The following is an 18,091-nucleotide window of genomic DNA, read 5'->3' on the forward strand; positions in this document are numbered from 1 at the left end:
GATATTTTAGACTGGAAAAAACTTGATCCTTGGCACCGAGAAACACAGAAATCCTCAGGGGATTTAAACATAAGCAGCACCCTGGAGACGACGAGAAAGACAAAGAACAACTCAGAAACTAAAATCCAACATTAAAACTCAACAGAAAACTACAATGCAGTCACATTGTTATTGCCATATATATATATATATATATATATATATATATATATGAAAAATATATATATGTATTTATATATATATATATATATATAAATACATATATATATACATATGTATATATATATATTTTATATATATACATTTATTTTCGTATATACATATTTATAGTTGTTTTAAACTGTATTTCTTTATGTAAATATTTCGCTACAGCTACTGATTATCTCAGGCTCCAACAATGCAACATACATATAGTGCAATAAAAATGTGCAAAAGACAGAAAATGTATAAATATGTAAAATATAAACAATTAAAATAGAATGTAAAATTAGATTCTGTGCAGTAGAATAAAATACTAATAATAATAAAAAACATGGCCGACATTTGTGTCTCCGTGTCTCATCAGGCGTCACCCGCACAGAGAAGGACAAAGGGACGCTGTACGAGCTGACCTTCAGAGGGGAGTCCACTAACGAATTCAGACGCCTCGTCCTCTTCCGTCCCTTCGGACCGCTGATGAAGGTGAGAAACGAGCGGGTGGACACGGCCAACATCCCGATCAACATCATTGTCCCGCTGTCCAGACGCACCGACAAGTTCAAACACTTCATGCACAACTTCAGGTGAGACTGTAATGCAGGTTTCTGTTTCTGTTAATTGCAAACAGAAGCAGCGCAGTGAATTATTCAACACTTGTTGTGTCACGTAACGAAGTCATGTGATCCTCTGTTACGCAGCTTCTGTTCCAGTTTTACTTTTTAATTGGGGATCAGGCAGGCAGACTGAGATTAGAGCAACACGTCGTTATTCTTTCTGGAAGCTGCACTCGTGTTATCAGTTAATGTATTGTGCTGCTCGTAGGCATAATCAGAATGTAAATAAAGCTGAGAGATTGAAACGATTCACAGGATGAATGAAGACCCCCTCCACAGTCCCCACATGACCGCAGGGAATGGAATGCATGGAGCTAATATTCCACATATGGCAAACACATCCAGGCTGTATGTGATAAGACAAACTATAAACATTTGATTGAATAACTGCTGTCATTAAAAAACAAAACATATTTGACTGGCAGTAAAAACTCATCAGCTAACAGCAAAGCTTGTCTCGGCTCCGCAGCCCGTCGCCATCAGTGGAGGAAACGTCCTCCGTAATGTGTGATTTATTGGGCAGCTGCTTATCGCGGCTCTTTTTACATGTTAAATCCTGCTTAGTAGCCGCGTTGCAGCCCATTAAAATGCCCCCCCGGGCCGACCGGCAGCAGTTGATATACAGCAAGAAGTGTACTTACTGGAAAGACTCGGCGAGTCGCTGAGCAAACACTTTACCCTCATCCATATTAAAGGTGTGTGTGTGTGTGTGTGTGTGTGTGTGTGTGTGTGTGTGTGTGTGTGTGTGTGTGTGTGTGTGTGTGTGTGGAGGTTAAAAGGAAAACATTTCTCTTAATGCATGATGAAATAAACTACTCTATAAATCTTAAGTTCAAATTATGCTAAATATTTCCCTCAGCTCAGAGCTTCGTTAGGAGCGTTACATAAAGTGTTTAAACCTCCTTTTCTTTCTGTGTGTCGACAGGATCTAGTGATTCATGGAGTGACACAAAGACAGATCCAGAATCTGTACAAACCTTTGACTCTAATGTGTGAACAACATGAAACACTTTGAACCTGCTTCATCCAAACTTCACTTTATATCTGATCGGCACATATTTAATAACACAATGCCTAATTTGCATATTTAAACATATAACTGTAATTGTCTTTATGTAAGTAATCTACTGGGGAAGTTTCATGCTGATATCTTGTATTTAAAATCGTGTCCATATTCACCTGCAGCTTCTCCCCGAAGTGGTTTCATGCAACCAGGCGTTGTGTGTTCATTCATCGTATCCCAGAATGTTTTAATTTACTCCTAATGATGCCGGAGAGAGAGGCTTTAACACAAAATAACATATATATATTGTTTAATATAGTTATTCATAACTCAGTAACTCTCTTCACGTATTAAATCATTGTGTGTGTGTTTGTGTGTGTGTGTGTGTGTGTGTGTGTGTGTGTGTGTGTGTGTGTGTGCTTTAACGTGGCGTCAGAATGAGGATTATTTTCATTAGCAATGAAATTGTGTGTTTGTTTTTGATTAATGAATTAATCCTCTACTCTATAAATGTCAGGAACATTACAATCCTCACATCCAGCAAGCTTCACATTATTTCTTGATGAATGATTTCAGCGAGTTGCTGTTGGAATAATCACTTCAGCACTTGAAAGAATGAAACCTCTAAACCAAGGTCTTCTTTTCTAAACCCTCATTTGTTCACAGCGCTCTTCTTTCCTGCTCAGTTTGAAAACTCTTTCATCCACAATGTCCCCTTCCTGTGTGTGTGTGTGTGTGTGTGTGTGTGTGTGTGTGTGTGTGTGTGTGTGTGTGTGTGTGTGTGTTCGTACAGGGAAGTGTGTGTGCGTCAGGACGGCCGGGTTCATCTGACGGTGGTGTATTTTGGGAAAGAGCAGATGAGTGAAGTCCGCAGCACGCTGGAGAACACGTCCAGGTGGGTTGGAAGTAGAGAAGTACAGAGACGTCTGTATCTGTATCTGTATCTGTGTCTGTATCTCTCTGTATCTGTGTGTCTGTCTGTCTGTATCTGTGTCTGTATCTCTCTGTGTCTGTATCTGAATCTGTGTCTGTATCTGTGTCTGTGTGTCTGTGTGTCTGTATCTCTCTGTGTCTGTGTGTCTTTATCTGTGTCTGTGTGTCTGTCTGTCTGTATTTGTATCTGTGTGTCTGTATCTGTATCTGTGTGTCTGTATCTGTATCTGTGTCTGTGTGTCTGTCTGTCTGTATTTGTATCTGTGTATCTGTGTCTGTATCTGTGTGTCTGTGTCTGTATCTGTGTCTGTGTGTCTGTCTGTGTGTCTGTATCTGTGTGTCTGTGTGTCTGTCTGTGTGTCTGTATCTGTGTGTCTGTGTGTCTGTCTGTGTGTCTGTATCTGTATCTCTCTGTGTCTGTGTCTGTATCTGTGTCTGTATCTGTGTGTCTGTGTCTGTATCTGTATCTGTGTGTCTGTGTCTGTATCTGTTATCTGTGTGTCTGTGTCTGTATCTGTGTGTCTGTATCTGTATCTGTGTGTCTGTATCTGTATCTGTGTCTGTGTGTCTGTGTCTGTATCTGTGTGTCTGTATCTGTATCTGTGTCTGTGTGTCTGTGTCTGTATCTGTGTGTCTGTCTGTCTGTGTGTCTGTATCTGTATCTGTGTCTGTGTGTCTGTCTGTGTGTCTGTATCTGTGTGTCTGTGTGTCTGTCTGTGTGTCTGTATCTGTATCTCTCTGTGTCTGTGTCTGTATCTGTGTCTGTATCTGTGTGTCTGTGTCTGTATCTGTATCTGTGTGTCTGTGTCTGTATCTGTATCTGTGTGTCTGTGTCTGTATCTGTGTGTCTGTATCTGTATCTGTGTCTGTGTGTCTGTGTCTGTATCTGTATCTGTGTGTCTGTATCTGTATCTGTGTGTCTGTGTCTGTATCTGTATCTGTGTGTCTGTATCTGTATCTGTGTGTCTGTATCTGTATCTGTGTCTGTGTGTCTGTGTCTGTATCTGTGTGTCTGTCTGTCTGTGTGTCTGTATCTGTATCTGTGTCTGTGTGTCTGTCTGTGTGTCTGTATCTGTGTGTCTGTGTGTCTGTCTGTGTGTCTGTATCTGTATCTGTATCTCTCTGTGTCTGTGTCTGTGTCTGTCTGTATCTGTGTCTGTATCTGTTCAACCAACTAACTGCTCTGTATTCGGATAGAAGATAACTCCAGTCCAATCAGGCACATGTTGTACTTTCTGACCTAATATTAATTAGTAATGCAACTTTTATGCCTTCGAAGCATCAACTTGATTTTAATATTCATGATGGAATACATTTACACAAGTTTTATGAGCTGTCCAAACTACATTAAACTACATGTCCCATGAAACCTAATGCTGATACATCTCACATCTAAACTGAGGAATATTGACAGAAATACAAAGTAAAACGTCGTATTGGTTTCGGGATGATGTCCAGTTTATGTAAAGAAACGAATGCTGCCGCAGTCACGCACCCGCTCTCAGGAGAAGACGCTGTAAACAAATGTTTTGACTCTCATACACTAGAAAAATCTCTTCTTCAGGTTTTCTCATCTGTCTCTCATGACACACACACACACACACACACACACACACACACACACCTTCTGGCTCGGCGTCCTGCCACAGCCAGTCATCTGTCTGATGATGAATAATGGAGCGGCGTGCCGCCCACGCTGAGAAGCTGCGAGCCTCCAGCCAACACGGATGCATTACAACCCGCCTGTGATCCTCCCTGACTCACGCTAACTCTCTTACACGGACCGTCTCGACTCCCACACCTCTGGAGACGATCCCTGCGAGCCGATCGCAAGTCGGATCCGCTGCGGGTCGACTGAGACTCCCCGAGGGGGTTGCTATGGTGACGCTTGTCGATTTTCATCCCCGAAGATTCTTTTTTCCGTGCGGCCTCGATGCGTTCGGACCGCCTCTCGTATCACACGGCGACTCTTTGTCGCTCCGCTGCTGTCGCTGAGGGAGGCGACTGTGAAGATGAAAAGGGCAGCGAGAAAAATCAGAAAAGAAGAACACACACACACACACACACACACACACACACACACACGATGAATGATTAAAGCAGAGATTGAGAGGAGCACACTGACTGAATAGAAAGGGTTCTGCCTTGAACTCTTCCTGTATTCCTCTCACAGCTCAACAATGCGTTCTGCAGTTGTGCAGCCTGAAACATTGCTGCCTGTGGTTCCACTGTGTTGGACCGACAGATAGAATCAGATAGAGGGAGATGCACGTATGCAACCGAATACACTTTATTGCCGACATGGATGGATTCCTGAACGGGCCGACCGGGGACAGACCCAGGGGCCCAAAGTGTAAGGGTCCCCCCCCCCTGGCTTTCACCTGCAAAATGTCGCCCTGAGAAAGAGAAACGTGACGACCTGGAAGAGAAACAAAACGACCACAAAGAGACACAAAGTAACTGCAGTGAATTGAATTGAATTGAATTGAATTGAATAATGAATTTAGCATCTAGAATATGAATAAATATCCACGCAGATAATGAGTAAATAATATAAACGCAGCCTGCAGCTGTTTGTTAGACACCAGGTGTCTTTATTAATATCAGCACCGTGCGTCTGTGTGCAGAACCAAGTTTGGGTAATTTCACTTAATTAATTATTTTATCGACCAAATAATCTTCTGCACTTACTTCTGCAGATGGTCTCTGGAGCCGCGGCCGCAGACATGCAAATACTAAACCAAGAAGATGCTTATTTTATTCAACGAAACCTAAAATGATCCAATTCACACTTTAACCCTAAAAACAATTACAAGCCCCGACGTCCTCACTCTCAAGGTCGACAACTCCAAGTGGTTTACACAACGATGCAGTTTCAAGCACGCACACACACACACGCACACACACGCACACACACACACACACACACACACGCACACACACACACACGCACACACACACACACACACACGCACACACGCACACACACACAGTCAATATGTGTTCCCAGCACTGATGGCATCATTAGTGAGGATCTGATTCCACGCTGCCCTTCCTGCAGATTTAATTCTCCTCTACAAAGTGCTTTGATTCGCGTCGTCTCCCGAGTGACTTCAAGCTATTTGTCTTTTTGTTTTTGTTATCACATGCAGTCCCTGCTTATTAGAAACACAGTGTCCCTGCTGAAAGTCTTTCCAAAGAAATAAATGATGTCAGCAGCCGATGTAAACTACTTTCTAACGAGTCCAACCAGATCTAAATTCATCTTTCATCCCTCGTCACGGATTGAACGAGAGAAGCGTGTGGGTGTTTTTTTATTACAGGTGCTAATTATCTGGGTGTTTCTACTGTAACAGAATCCAGGAGGTAGAAAAGCTTCAGACTTCAAGCTGTCTGCCAGACACATCGTTTGAAACAGAGAAGATCAGCTGCTGGACTTACACATCCAAACTTCAAAGACTGAGTTCAGACTCAAACTGTGGTTTCTGAGTCTTACATGCTCAAGAGTAATGATGGAGAACCAGGCGAGATAAAGAGGAAGAGATGCAGGAGAAGAATGAGCAGATACGGTTCGATGCGTATGAATAATCGCCGTGTTTCAGACTCGGGGAGACGTTGGCTGAGAGGAAGACAGGAAGTGAGAGGGAAGGGAGGAGATAAGATGGGAGTTGGGGGGCAAAGAAGAGTCAGATTTTCCGAGGATGGAAGAAGAGCATAAACAGGATATGAAAGGAAGGAGTGCGTTAAGATGAAAGAGAAGGACGGGAAACCTGGACAGATAAGGAGAAGAGAATAATGTCCGGCAGGAGGAAGTCAGAGGAGTTTTAAAAGTTGTCTTTACAGATGGACAGATTCTGCAAGTCACTCACTGCAGAGCCGGAGCGTCCTCACAACACGTCTACACGTTTTATAGCACTTACTGCTCCACTACATGCACAGACTGTTGATTCCCCAGCTCACTGTAAAGCTCGATCCCAGAGAAGATAGCATCCCTGCTTTGAGCAGCACGCAGGCGACGCGCGCGCAGCGCAGGCCACACACGCGCAGCGCAGGCCACACACGCGCAGCGCAGGCCACACACGCGCAGCGCAGGCGACACATTTTTAAATACGATGCAGGATTACTCCCATAAAAAACCTTCTCAACTAAAAGTATTAAAGGACTTTGTCATTAATTATCTAAAGTTACTTTGTGTTTGAATATTATTTAGTGTGTGTGGGACAGACAAGTTAAAGTAAATTAGTTTTTATTTTAGTCTCGTCCTTTTCCGACAACATTGTTGGACGTTGGTAACAACGTTGTCGTCAGTGCCGTCTCGTCTTAGTCGTGGAACAAACATATTTATTCCTCGTATTCGTTAATGAGCTACAACGAAACTGCTGAGATATTCCTCTGGAGAAGTGGAAGCAAAAAGTCTTTATCCAGAATGTTTCACAGACGAAGGTTCGCAGAGGAACGTGGTCTCCACCTCGAGTCCTGAGCAGAACTAACAGGATCAGGACGCTGCTGAGAACACGACAGATCTTAACAGGCGTCTCACTCCGACACAATTTAGCCATCACGCCCACAGTAAACAAACAGACTATTTTAGGACATAATAAGGGAGGGGGGAGGGGGGGGGGGGAGCCGTATATATAAAAAGCAATTCAGAAAAGAAGGACGCTGCAGGATTAGAGTCCTTCACGCTGCACACTATAGTCCTGACTCAGAGAATGTGGATACACAAACGTTTGAGAATTGTTTAAACAGCTAATGTGCTCCAAAGGCCCACACACACACACACACACACACACACACACACACACACACATGAATAATATATATAGATCATCATCATAATAGATCAACTTCTCTGGGATTTATATTCCCCCCTAAATTGTATCCGCTGCCAACTTTTCACTTCAGTTTTGAAGGAGATAATAAAATGACTCCAGGTCGTAGTCAGGGTCATTCTCAACAGGATTACACTGAACCTTTCTGTGCAGTAAAATGTCTTGACATTTCAAAGCGTACCTCGGAGGGAAAACCTTTCATGAAGACCTTTTTGATGTATTACAAACAAACTTCTGACTCCAGATAATCAGGAGACTGAAGAGGAATTCAAACGTGCGAACGTGAAACTGAGACTCTGTGTGAGCTTCTCTCCATCGCTGACAGAAGAGGTCCCCGCCCCGTCAGTCGAGTCAACAAGCTGCTATTGTGCTCTGCCATCTGTGGACGCTTTAGTGCCAGCGGGGGGGTCGGCCTCTCCCGGGACAGAAACACATCGACTGTTTGGATTCACTGCAGACAGACAATAGACTGCACACTTACTGACTGACACGTACACACGTACACACGTACACACGTACACACGTAAAGAGCTTGTAATTGTTCCTGATATATTTACTCAAAGTTGTTATTAAGTGGCGTCATGTTTCTGTTTCTCTGCCCAGACTATGAGACATTGGCCCCCCCGGGCACAGATGGGCGCCAACACCTCTTCTACAGAGCAACACTTTGTAGTTGTTTCACCTTTTAGTGTTGTTGTGAGTCTCTTTGTGTCTCAAACTAAATAACTGGCTTACTCAAATGCCTTTAAAGTTTAATAGATATCGACCCCAAAAGACAGATGAAGCAGATGAAGTTACCACCACTCACAAATTAGTATTAGTATTTGTGTGTGTGTGTGTGACACAGACACAGACACAGACACACACACACACACACACACACACACACACACACACAGCAGTCAAATGTAAATGTGGGAAGTATGATTCAAGCTGCCTCCGGCGAAAACAAACAGCCTGTTTCCTGTGGTCTTCCTGGTTCCCTCTGACAAAGCGGTTAACGTCTACCTGCTCTCGTGTGTGATGGTCTACCTGTGATGGTCTACTTGCTCTCGTGTGTGATGTCGCCCGACATCTCTGTCACGAGGGAGGAGGTTCAATCCTGTTAGTTCTGCCTCGGGCACGAGACGTGTGAACCACTTTTTCCTTCAGTATCTTCTCTCTGAAGACTGTGTGTGTGTGTGTGTGTGTGTGTGTGTGTGTGTGTGTGTGTGTGTGTGTGTGTGTGTGTGTGCATGCATGAGTAACGGATTAGTCACTCGCAGTGTGTGAATTGTTATGGTTAACAGGAAGAAAGAGCACAGCTGTGTGCATCTGGATGCAGCTGTTTTCTCTTGACTCTCACCAAATCCTTAGAAAACTCCAGACCGGCGATCGAGGACGCTTTGTCGTCTCGTCGTGCAGTTAATGTTCAGCTCCAGTTGAAGCTCTTTTGTATTACGAGTTGGGAGCGAGGGGACGTGTTTGAGCAGGAAAATTAAATCAAAAAGTTGTGTTAATGTGAACTTTATGAGCTCATTGTGTTTTAATATATGGCTGCAGTCAAAGGCAGAAAACAGGATTACTTAGTAAGTTCTCCCAACGTACACTCTGCTTTCATTACCTTCAGCTTCATCATATCTTATATTATATTTCCTGTTCTGCAGAACTCTGCGGCCCGTGAGTCACGCAGGGTTAGTTTGTGAGCCTCAGGATTCGATGAGATCGCAGGAGCCAGTTTACATTTGACTTTAGTAGAACATGTTTCCCAACAAACTGACGAATGAATTACTGGCTGCAGATCGGACACGAGAAGTCTCAGCTGAGCTGCACAGAGGGTTCAGAGGTTTAAGAGATTACGTGCTTCAGAGTCTGACATATTTCAACAGGCTCATAAATCTTCAACATCTGACTTCTGCTTTCTTCTGTTTCAAATTCCTCTCTCGACATTCAGTATCGTACAAATATTGACAATTACAACTATACATATATATATATGTACAAATATATATTAATACATATTATTTAATTCTATATTAATTGTCCTTTTTATTGTGCTGCCTTTTTCCCTTTTTGTAGTATATATATTAAATATATATATTTATATATATGTATTAATATATATTTAACATATATTTAATATATATAAAATATATATATATATATTAATACATATATATTAAATATATATTTATATATGTATTCATATATATTAAATATATATATATATATATTTATATATGTATTAATATATATTTAACATATATTTAATATATATAATATATATATATATATATATATTAATACATATATATTAAATATATATTTATATATGTATTCATATATATTAAATATATATATTTAATATATATATATTAAATATATATATTAAATATATATATTTAATATATATATATATTAAATATATATATATATATATATGCATATACTATAAAAAGGGGAAAAAGCAGCACAATAAAAAGGACAATTAACACAGAATTAAATTAATAATTCGATGCACAGGAGAATTTTATTTGGATTTAATTAAAAATAAGGTGAACATATATTTTTCACCTTATGCTCAAAGGAGAATTTGAGCATTTTGGATAAACTTGGCAAAAATGTATTTTAATGTTCATCCTCTCTCCCTGCAGGGAAGTTAACTTTAAGAACTTCACGCTGCTGCAGCTGGACGAGGAGTTCTCTCGGGGCCGGGGGCTCGACGTCGGGGCTCGAGCCTGGAAAGGAGGCAACGTGCTGCTGTTCTTCTGCGACGTGGATATCTACTTCACCGCCGACTTCCTCAACACCTGCCGACTCAACACGCAGCCTGGTGAGGGAAATGTTTACCCTTGTGATTGACAGTGTTAACATTAAAGATGGACACACTTATGACCTCTCTAATTACATCGCAGGGCATCTTGATATCTTGGATTATGAGTCACGCTGTGATTGTGTCCACAGTGATTTCTTTAATGTCTTGTGAAAGATATTCACTGTGACATGAGAACCGCAGGATATCTTCATATCTGAGGCTAACAAACTGCATTTTCTCACAGTTTTGCATGAAGAATGACTTTTAACGATTACTCAGTGATGATCATCTCTCGCTCCCTCTCAGGTAAAAAGGTTTTCTACCCGGTGTTGTTCAGCCAGTACAACCCGACTCTGATCTACGGCAGTCCTGAACACGTCCCACCTGTGGAGCAGCAGCTGGTAACCAATCAAATCCATCTCCTCCCTTTTCTTTTTCCAACACTCTGCAGGGTTTAGAAGTGTTTCCCACACGTGCTGCTGTGGATGTGTTCATGCTGATATATTTCTGAGGCTTCTGTTCTCCGCAGGTGATCAAGAAGGACACAGGGTTCTGGAGGGATTTCGGTTTCGGCATGACTTGCCAGTACAGGTCCGACTTCATCAACATAGGTAAATGTTTGCACAGCGTCGCACCATCGGAGCAATGCAGGAAGTCATAAACTGTTTCTCTTGAGGGTGGATTGTGTGTGCAGGGTAGAAAACCTTCTGCTGCATTCATGGTGCTGCAGCTTGATGGGTTTGAAAACTGTCTCCTCTCACGTCTCCTCTCACGTCTCCTCTCACGTCTCCTCTCCCTCTCCTCTCACGTCTCCTCTCCCTCTCCTCTCTCTCCTCTCTCCTCTCCCTCTCCTCTCACGTCTCCTCTCCTCTCACGTCTCCTCTCACGTCTCCTCTCCCTCTCCTCTCACGTCTCCTCTCCCTCTCCTCTCACGTCTCCTCTCACGTCTCCTCTCCCTCTCCTCTCACGTCTCCTCTCACGTCTCCTCTCACCTCTCCTCTCACGTCTCCTCTCATGTCTCCTCTCCTCTCATGTCTCCTCTCCCTCTCCTCTCACGTCTCCTCTCCTCTCCCTCTCCTCTCACGTCTCCTCTCCCTCCTCTCCCTCTCCTCTCACGTCTCCTCTCACGTCTCCTCTCCCTCTCCTCTCACGTCTCCTCTCCCTCTCCTCTCACGTCTCCTCTCACATCTCCTCTCACGTCTCCTCTCCCTCTCCTCTCACGTCTCCTCTCCCTCTCCTCTCACGTCTCCTCTCACGTCTCCTCTCCCTCTCCTCTCACGTCTCCTCTCCTCTCCTCTCCTCTCCTCTCCTCTCACGTCTCCTCTCCTCTCCTCTCACGTCTCCTCTCCTCTCCTCTCACGTCTCCTCTCACGTCTCCTCTCACGTCTCCTCTCACGTCTCCTCTCCCTCTCCTCTCACGTCTCCTCTCATGTCTCCTCTCCTCTCATGTCCTCCTCTCCCTCTCCTCTCACGTCCTCCTCTCCTCTCCCTCTCCTCTCACGTCTCCTCTCCCCTCCTCTCCCTCTCCTCTCACGTCTCCTCTCACATCTCCTCTCACGTCTCCTCTCCCTCTCCTCTCCCTCTCCTCTCACGTCTCCTCTCCCTCTCCTCTCACGTCTCCTCTCACATCTCCTCTCACGTCTCCTCTCCCTCTCCTCTCACGTCTCCTCTCCCTCTCCTCTCACGTCTCCTCTCACGTCTCCTCTCCCTCTCCTCTCACGTCTCCTCTCCTCTCCCTCTCCTCTCACGTCTCCTCTCCCTCTCCTCTCACGTCTCCTCTCCTCTCCCTCTCCTCTCACGTCTCCTCTCACGTCTCCTCTCACGTGTGTGTGTGTGTGTGTGTGTGTGTGTCTGTGTGTGTCTGGATGAATATGAAGTAATAGGTTTTTCTGTTTGTATCACCAGGTGTATAAAATAATAATAATAATAATTGTAAATGAATTTATTGCAATAAAAGCATCTAATTCTTGAAAACATCTAAATATTCCTTCAAAAGCAAAGTTTAGTTTTCTGTTCTTCAGTGTTTGAGGTCATGCGTGTGTACGATGCACATAAACAAATGAACTATTCATCTGTCGGGTTCATATCCCGGCTTTATCTCTGCTTCGCTCCGGAGCGTGAGTGTAAGAACGGAGATGGAGACGGACAGAATAATCACTGCAGAGAGAGAGAGAGAGAGAGAGAGAGAGAGAGAGAGAAACAAAGTTTGGGCAGAAGCAGAGCCGAGTACTTCAGACGTGTAAAGATGCAGGTTTGAACATGCGTCAGTCCAGAATGTGCTCACCGCCCCCTCATGAAACAACAACCAGGCCGAGCGCTGTGAACTCCAATCAGGATCCATGCTCAGCATCAAAGAGCGCTGAAGATGTAACTCACTCTCAACTCTCCATTTTACACCAGAATAAGAATAAACAGTATTTGTAGACTTTGCACCTTTCATACAAGAAATGCAGCTCAAAGTGCAACAATGAAAACTAGACATAGAATGAAGATACAAACAGGGATAGAATGAATTCATGGAAAATAAGATCCACTTGACTTCATAGTAAAAAACAAAAAATAAATAATAACATAAAAGTAGAATAAAGAGAATGCATAACATAAGATGGAGAATAAAACCTACTTAATAATAATAATAATAATAATAATAATAATAATAATAATAATAATAATAATATAATTAAGGTAAAAAAAAAAAAAAAATGCATAACATAGGATGGAAAATGAAACCTACTGAATAATAATAATAAAAATAAAATCCAAATTCATAGAATTCATAAAATCCAACAATATTGCAGCAACAGAGAAGTAAAGAAGTAAAGAATTAAAGAAGTAAAGAATTAAAGAAGTAAAGAAGTAAAGTAATTGCCGGGAGCCTCCAGTAAACCAGCAGCAGACGAACGCAGTGCTCTTCAAGGCTAATGCTAACAAGCTAGTTAGCATTAGCCTTGATCTTAGCCCATTAAGGACTTTGGAATTAAAAACTATTTATTCCCTTTTTCAATACATTCAAACATAATAACAAACGCAGAAGATCAATGAAAAATAAGTAACAAAATAAATGTGGATACAAGTGCATTACAATACAAATAAATATATATATATAAACTATATACACACACACACACATTATGGGGCACCATGTACCAATACATAGGGTCACATATGAACACAATAACTTTTATTAGCTCTTTCCTTTATATAACACAAAACAAACGTCATAAAACTTTCCTTGGTATTTATTGGTTCTTGCTTCAAAGGATTAAATGTCAGTCGTCACTGTTAACTGTTCAGCAGACCTGCTTCTGTTTGGCTCCTCCAGAGGCGGATAATAAAACCTGCCAGTGCAAGTCCAACACTTCATCTGTGTAAACCTGGTGCTGGAAGATTATTATTATAATAATAATAATAATAATAATAATAATAATAATAATAATAATTACAGCTGGGATGCTACGACTCGCTGATACTTTTATTAAGCTGTTTCCAAGAAGGGAAAACAAAAGAACATTAGATTAGAATCAATCCACAACAGCACGTCCTGTGGTGTATAATACATTTTGTCTTTTGCTTTTATATCTGCGCTTTCGTCTCCAGGAGGTTTTGACATCGACATCAAAGGCTGGGGTGGCGAAGATGTCCACCTGTACAGGAAGTACCTCCATAGCAACCTCCTCGTGGTCCGAGCCCCGTCGCGAGGCCTGTTCCACCTGTGGCACGAGAAGCACTGCGCCGATGAGCTTCCTCCGGACCAGTACCGCATGTGCATGCAGTCCAAGGCCATGAACGAGGCCTCGCACGGCCAGCTGGGGATGCTGTTCTTCAGGCACGAGATCGAAGCTCACCTCCGCAAACAGAAGCAGCAGAACTCAAACCCCAAGAAGACTTGAAGACGTTAAAGACGGTTGGATTATAATCATCGCAACGACTGCAACAGTTGAAATGACGCAGATTAACTGATTTTAAAGGAATAGTTTCGCTTCTTGCCGAGGGTCCGATGAGATCGATACCACGCTCATGTCTGTGGACTGAAGATGGAGCTCGAGCCAGCAGGTGATTAGCTTAGCTTAGCATAAAGACTGGAAACAGAGGGAAACGGCTAGCCTGAAGAAAGATGCCTTCAGTACGCGTTACATCTGTAATCCGAAGCGTGAAAATGACAGATGACAATTTCTTTGTGCCAATTGTCAAGAAATAGAAAGGAAAGTATAAAATGTTCTTTGGGGAGAGCCCGGCTAGTCTTTATGCTAAGCTAAGCTAACTTTGTTCTGACTGTAGCTTCATATTTATATATATTACATCACATTACAGTTCATTTGGCTTTTGTCCACAGCGACTGAGTGCAAACAATCAGGAGATATATATATATAAAATATATACTTAATATATAAAATATCTATATATATATAAAATTATATATATATATATATATATTTTTATATATAATATATATATATATATATATATTTTATATATATAGATATATATAAAATATATAATTAAATATATATATATATATATTTTATATTATTTTATATATATATATTCTATATATTTTTATTAATCTATCTTTTTCTACATATATATAAAATTATATATATCTATATAAAATCCCCATATAAATAATATATATCTATATCTCACTAACCTATATATATTCTCTATATCTATCTCTCTTTATATCTATCATTCTATCTCTCACACTCATATCTATCTCTAAACTATATCTATCTATCCCCTATATATATCTATCTCCCTCTCTCTATCTCTCATTCCCTGATCTCTCTCACCTCTCTCATCTTGTAACTAAAATAACTCTACCCCTTATTAAAAACAATATATATAATAAAAAATACATTTATATATTTGTTTATATATTTTTTTTTCTTTACATATATATATTTTATATATATCATTTTGTAATGTGTATATATCTTTTAATATATATTTATTTATATATATATATATATATATATATATATATATGTATAAATAAATAAGAGTGGTATCAATCTTCTCATCCAACTCTCATAAGAAAGTGAATATTTCCCAAAATGTGAAACTATTCCTTTAATGAAGAATGTGAAGACTTTGAAACATGAAATGAAGATGAATCCAAACTGAGACCAACTGGAGCTGAACATTATGAATCAGACTTCCTGTCGGAAACATCTGTAATGTAAGTGTCTCTGAACAGACTGCATTCTGGGAAAGCTGAACGAGTCTCTTCAGGGTGGCCAGTGAAAAGTGACCCTACAGGTGTGTATGTGTAGGGAAGCAGCGCCACCTAGTGGACTGACAGTGAGCAACATACGAAATGAAGGACGAGCCTGGAATGGCCTTGTAAAACATATTTTTTATAAATTATTCATTCCTTTATTTATGTTTGGTATTAATGCGTAAATGCCGCCATGTATTATGAATATTATTTCTGATGCAGACAGCGTCATGTGTGGGTCATTCGTGGAAAAACATGCTATGAATGTCAGTATTTGTAGGTTTTTATTAATAAATGACCATTCTTCTCAATAAGAGACGTATGTATTAAAGCCCAAAAATAAATATAAAGATAAGTTTATTTTTAAAACGTTTCATTTAAAAGATAAAACATAACCTAGCCTCATTTGTGGACGCACAATGGATATATAAAGGAAAGGATTATGGTCTGTAACGCTGTTCGCTGTCACTGACGACGACCTAACGAGTCAGAATAAGATGTATTGATCTTTTATTGATCTTAATACTGAGCGCAGAAACTGGAAGTGTTAAAGGTTCAGAGATGAAACGGCATCGATCGCTCCTTTTTATTAGTGTTAATGTTATTTTAGCTCCAGCACTTCAATCAAACCGAGCTGCACTTTTGGTGGACGACCAAAGATGTGAAAAGAGGCACTTTTTAAATATTGTTTTTATTATTTGCCGTTGAAACATTCCTTGAAAAGAAAAAACATCGAATGACTTGTGAAATGTGAATTTCAAGTTATTTTTTCACTTAATGTAAATAAGTTGAATAAAACATATTTGTGCATTAAGTTTCTTTTATTTGTGTTTTTTTATTAATGATTGAATACTTTATTAGAGATACATGTAATAATACATAAAGATCTTTAACCTTTGTTATGCTCAGGGACCCAACGTGTCCAGTATTAAATAAATCAATAAAACCTAATGAAATAAATAAGCATATAAATGAATATAGACTAAATGTGTAATAATCCAAGACATGTGTTAAAGCTCAGCTCATTATGTTTTAAATGTTATATTATTGTGATTATTCGAGTTTATTGAGCTTTAATTTATTTAATTTCAGCATTTTTTCTCTCCATAATTACAGTTTTAATCGCAAAATGTTCACCAAACGAGGCAAAGACAGTAACGAGAGAACAAAAGAAACAATTCATTTCATCAGTTTCTTTATCGCCGCTTCCTTTAATCTCTTGATCTTCCGGTTCAGACTGAGCCAACTAAAGATTTAAGCAACTAAAATAATGGATTTATTTTCCTTCCTTGGCACAAATCTGAAGACAAACTGAGTTTCTTATCAAACTAGTAATTATTTAGGCCCATGGGACTTCTGTTTTTTTATTTATTTATATATTTTATGTAAAGAAACAGCTGATGCCAAAGACTAAATCATGATAAGAAAAAAGGAGCACAAGTGTTTTAAATTAAAATCATATGGAAGACATTTCACAAACACAATATGTTAGTGTTTTTAGTGACTGACTTGTGATAAAAGTGTGATTTTTCATGTGATATTCGCCCAAACTATGTATAATTAACGGACAACGATATATATATGATTTAAATACATATTTTTAAATACTACTGAAAGTGTGGAGCTCACATGTGTTGGCTTTCATCACAATATCCTGAAATATTTCAGTATTTTATTTTATTAATGTAGTTTAACCTCCAAACCACTAGATGACGTCAGTGAGCTGATCACGGTGACAGTTGTGATGACCTACTTTCCTCTTTGTTCCTGAAGTGTGCATGCCATGGTGAGTTTAACAGAGACTTATAATAATAATATATATAATATATAATAATAAATACTGACATTAGTATACATTGACAGTAAAGTTTATAAATTACCTCTAGGTTAGTTAACAAGTGGCTTTTTGTAATTCACAGTACTACTTTTAAAGTTTTAAAAACTGCCATCTTAACAATCCTTTGAAATAAACAAAAGGTTTTGGCAGCTGTTATGTTATTTTACTACAATAAGACGTTTACAATCATTAACCAATCTGAGTGAAATATTAGATTAGCCACATTTGAACTCCTGGATGCTCCTTTGGTAGATAACACATGACAGTGCCCTCTCGGGTGGGACATTTAAAATCCTTTTCTAGATCATTGTGTTAATGCACATACATTTTGACAAGGGAGCTTCTGTAAGAAGTCAATAATAAACTGTAGCTAAAATGCAAACACTCAGACACTTAGGACACAAATGTCCCGTTTAAACCACAATGTTTGATCCCACGGCCATTACAGCATAAAATCATGCTTTATATTATATCAGGCTGTACATCTAGATCCCTGACTTTAAACACATGCTAGTTGCCTGCACAAAAAGTATAAATGCATCAAAATCAATGATTTATTTTCATTATTCTTGAAATGGTTTGACATGACTATGACTTTATTACCTTTCTTTTTTTGACATACTATACTATGACTTTCCTTTGCATCTCTTACTGTTGTGAAA

The 18,091-nt window shown here is 40.0% G+C and overlaps 1 protein-coding gene across 1 annotated transcript in view; it reads left to right on the forward strand.

The window, feature by feature from the left end:
* csgalnact1a (chondroitin sulfate N-acetylgalactosaminyltransferase 1a) overlaps positions 1 to 14,726 on the forward strand; it is a 33,096-nt gene extending 18,370 nt beyond the window's left edge. The window contains 6 exon segments of the mRNA XM_029445397.1: positions 566 to 782; positions 2,609 to 2,710; positions 10,214 to 10,392; positions 10,681 to 10,775; positions 10,904 to 10,985; positions 13,972 to 14,726. Coding sequence (XP_029301257.1) covers positions 566 to 782; positions 2,609 to 2,710; positions 10,214 to 10,392; positions 10,681 to 10,775; positions 10,904 to 10,985; positions 13,972 to 14,264 — 968 coding nt within the window. The 3' untranslated portion in view covers positions 14,265 to 14,726.
* Positions 14,727 to 18,091: the final 3,365 nt, after the last annotated feature.

The sequence above is a fragment of the Cottoperca gobio genome, chromosome 12 (genome assembly GCF_900634415.1).
Source record: "Cottoperca gobio chromosome 12, fCotGob3.1, whole genome shotgun sequence".
Taxonomy (NCBI): Eukaryota; Metazoa; Chordata; class Actinopteri; order Perciformes; family Bovichtidae; genus Cottoperca; species Cottoperca gobio.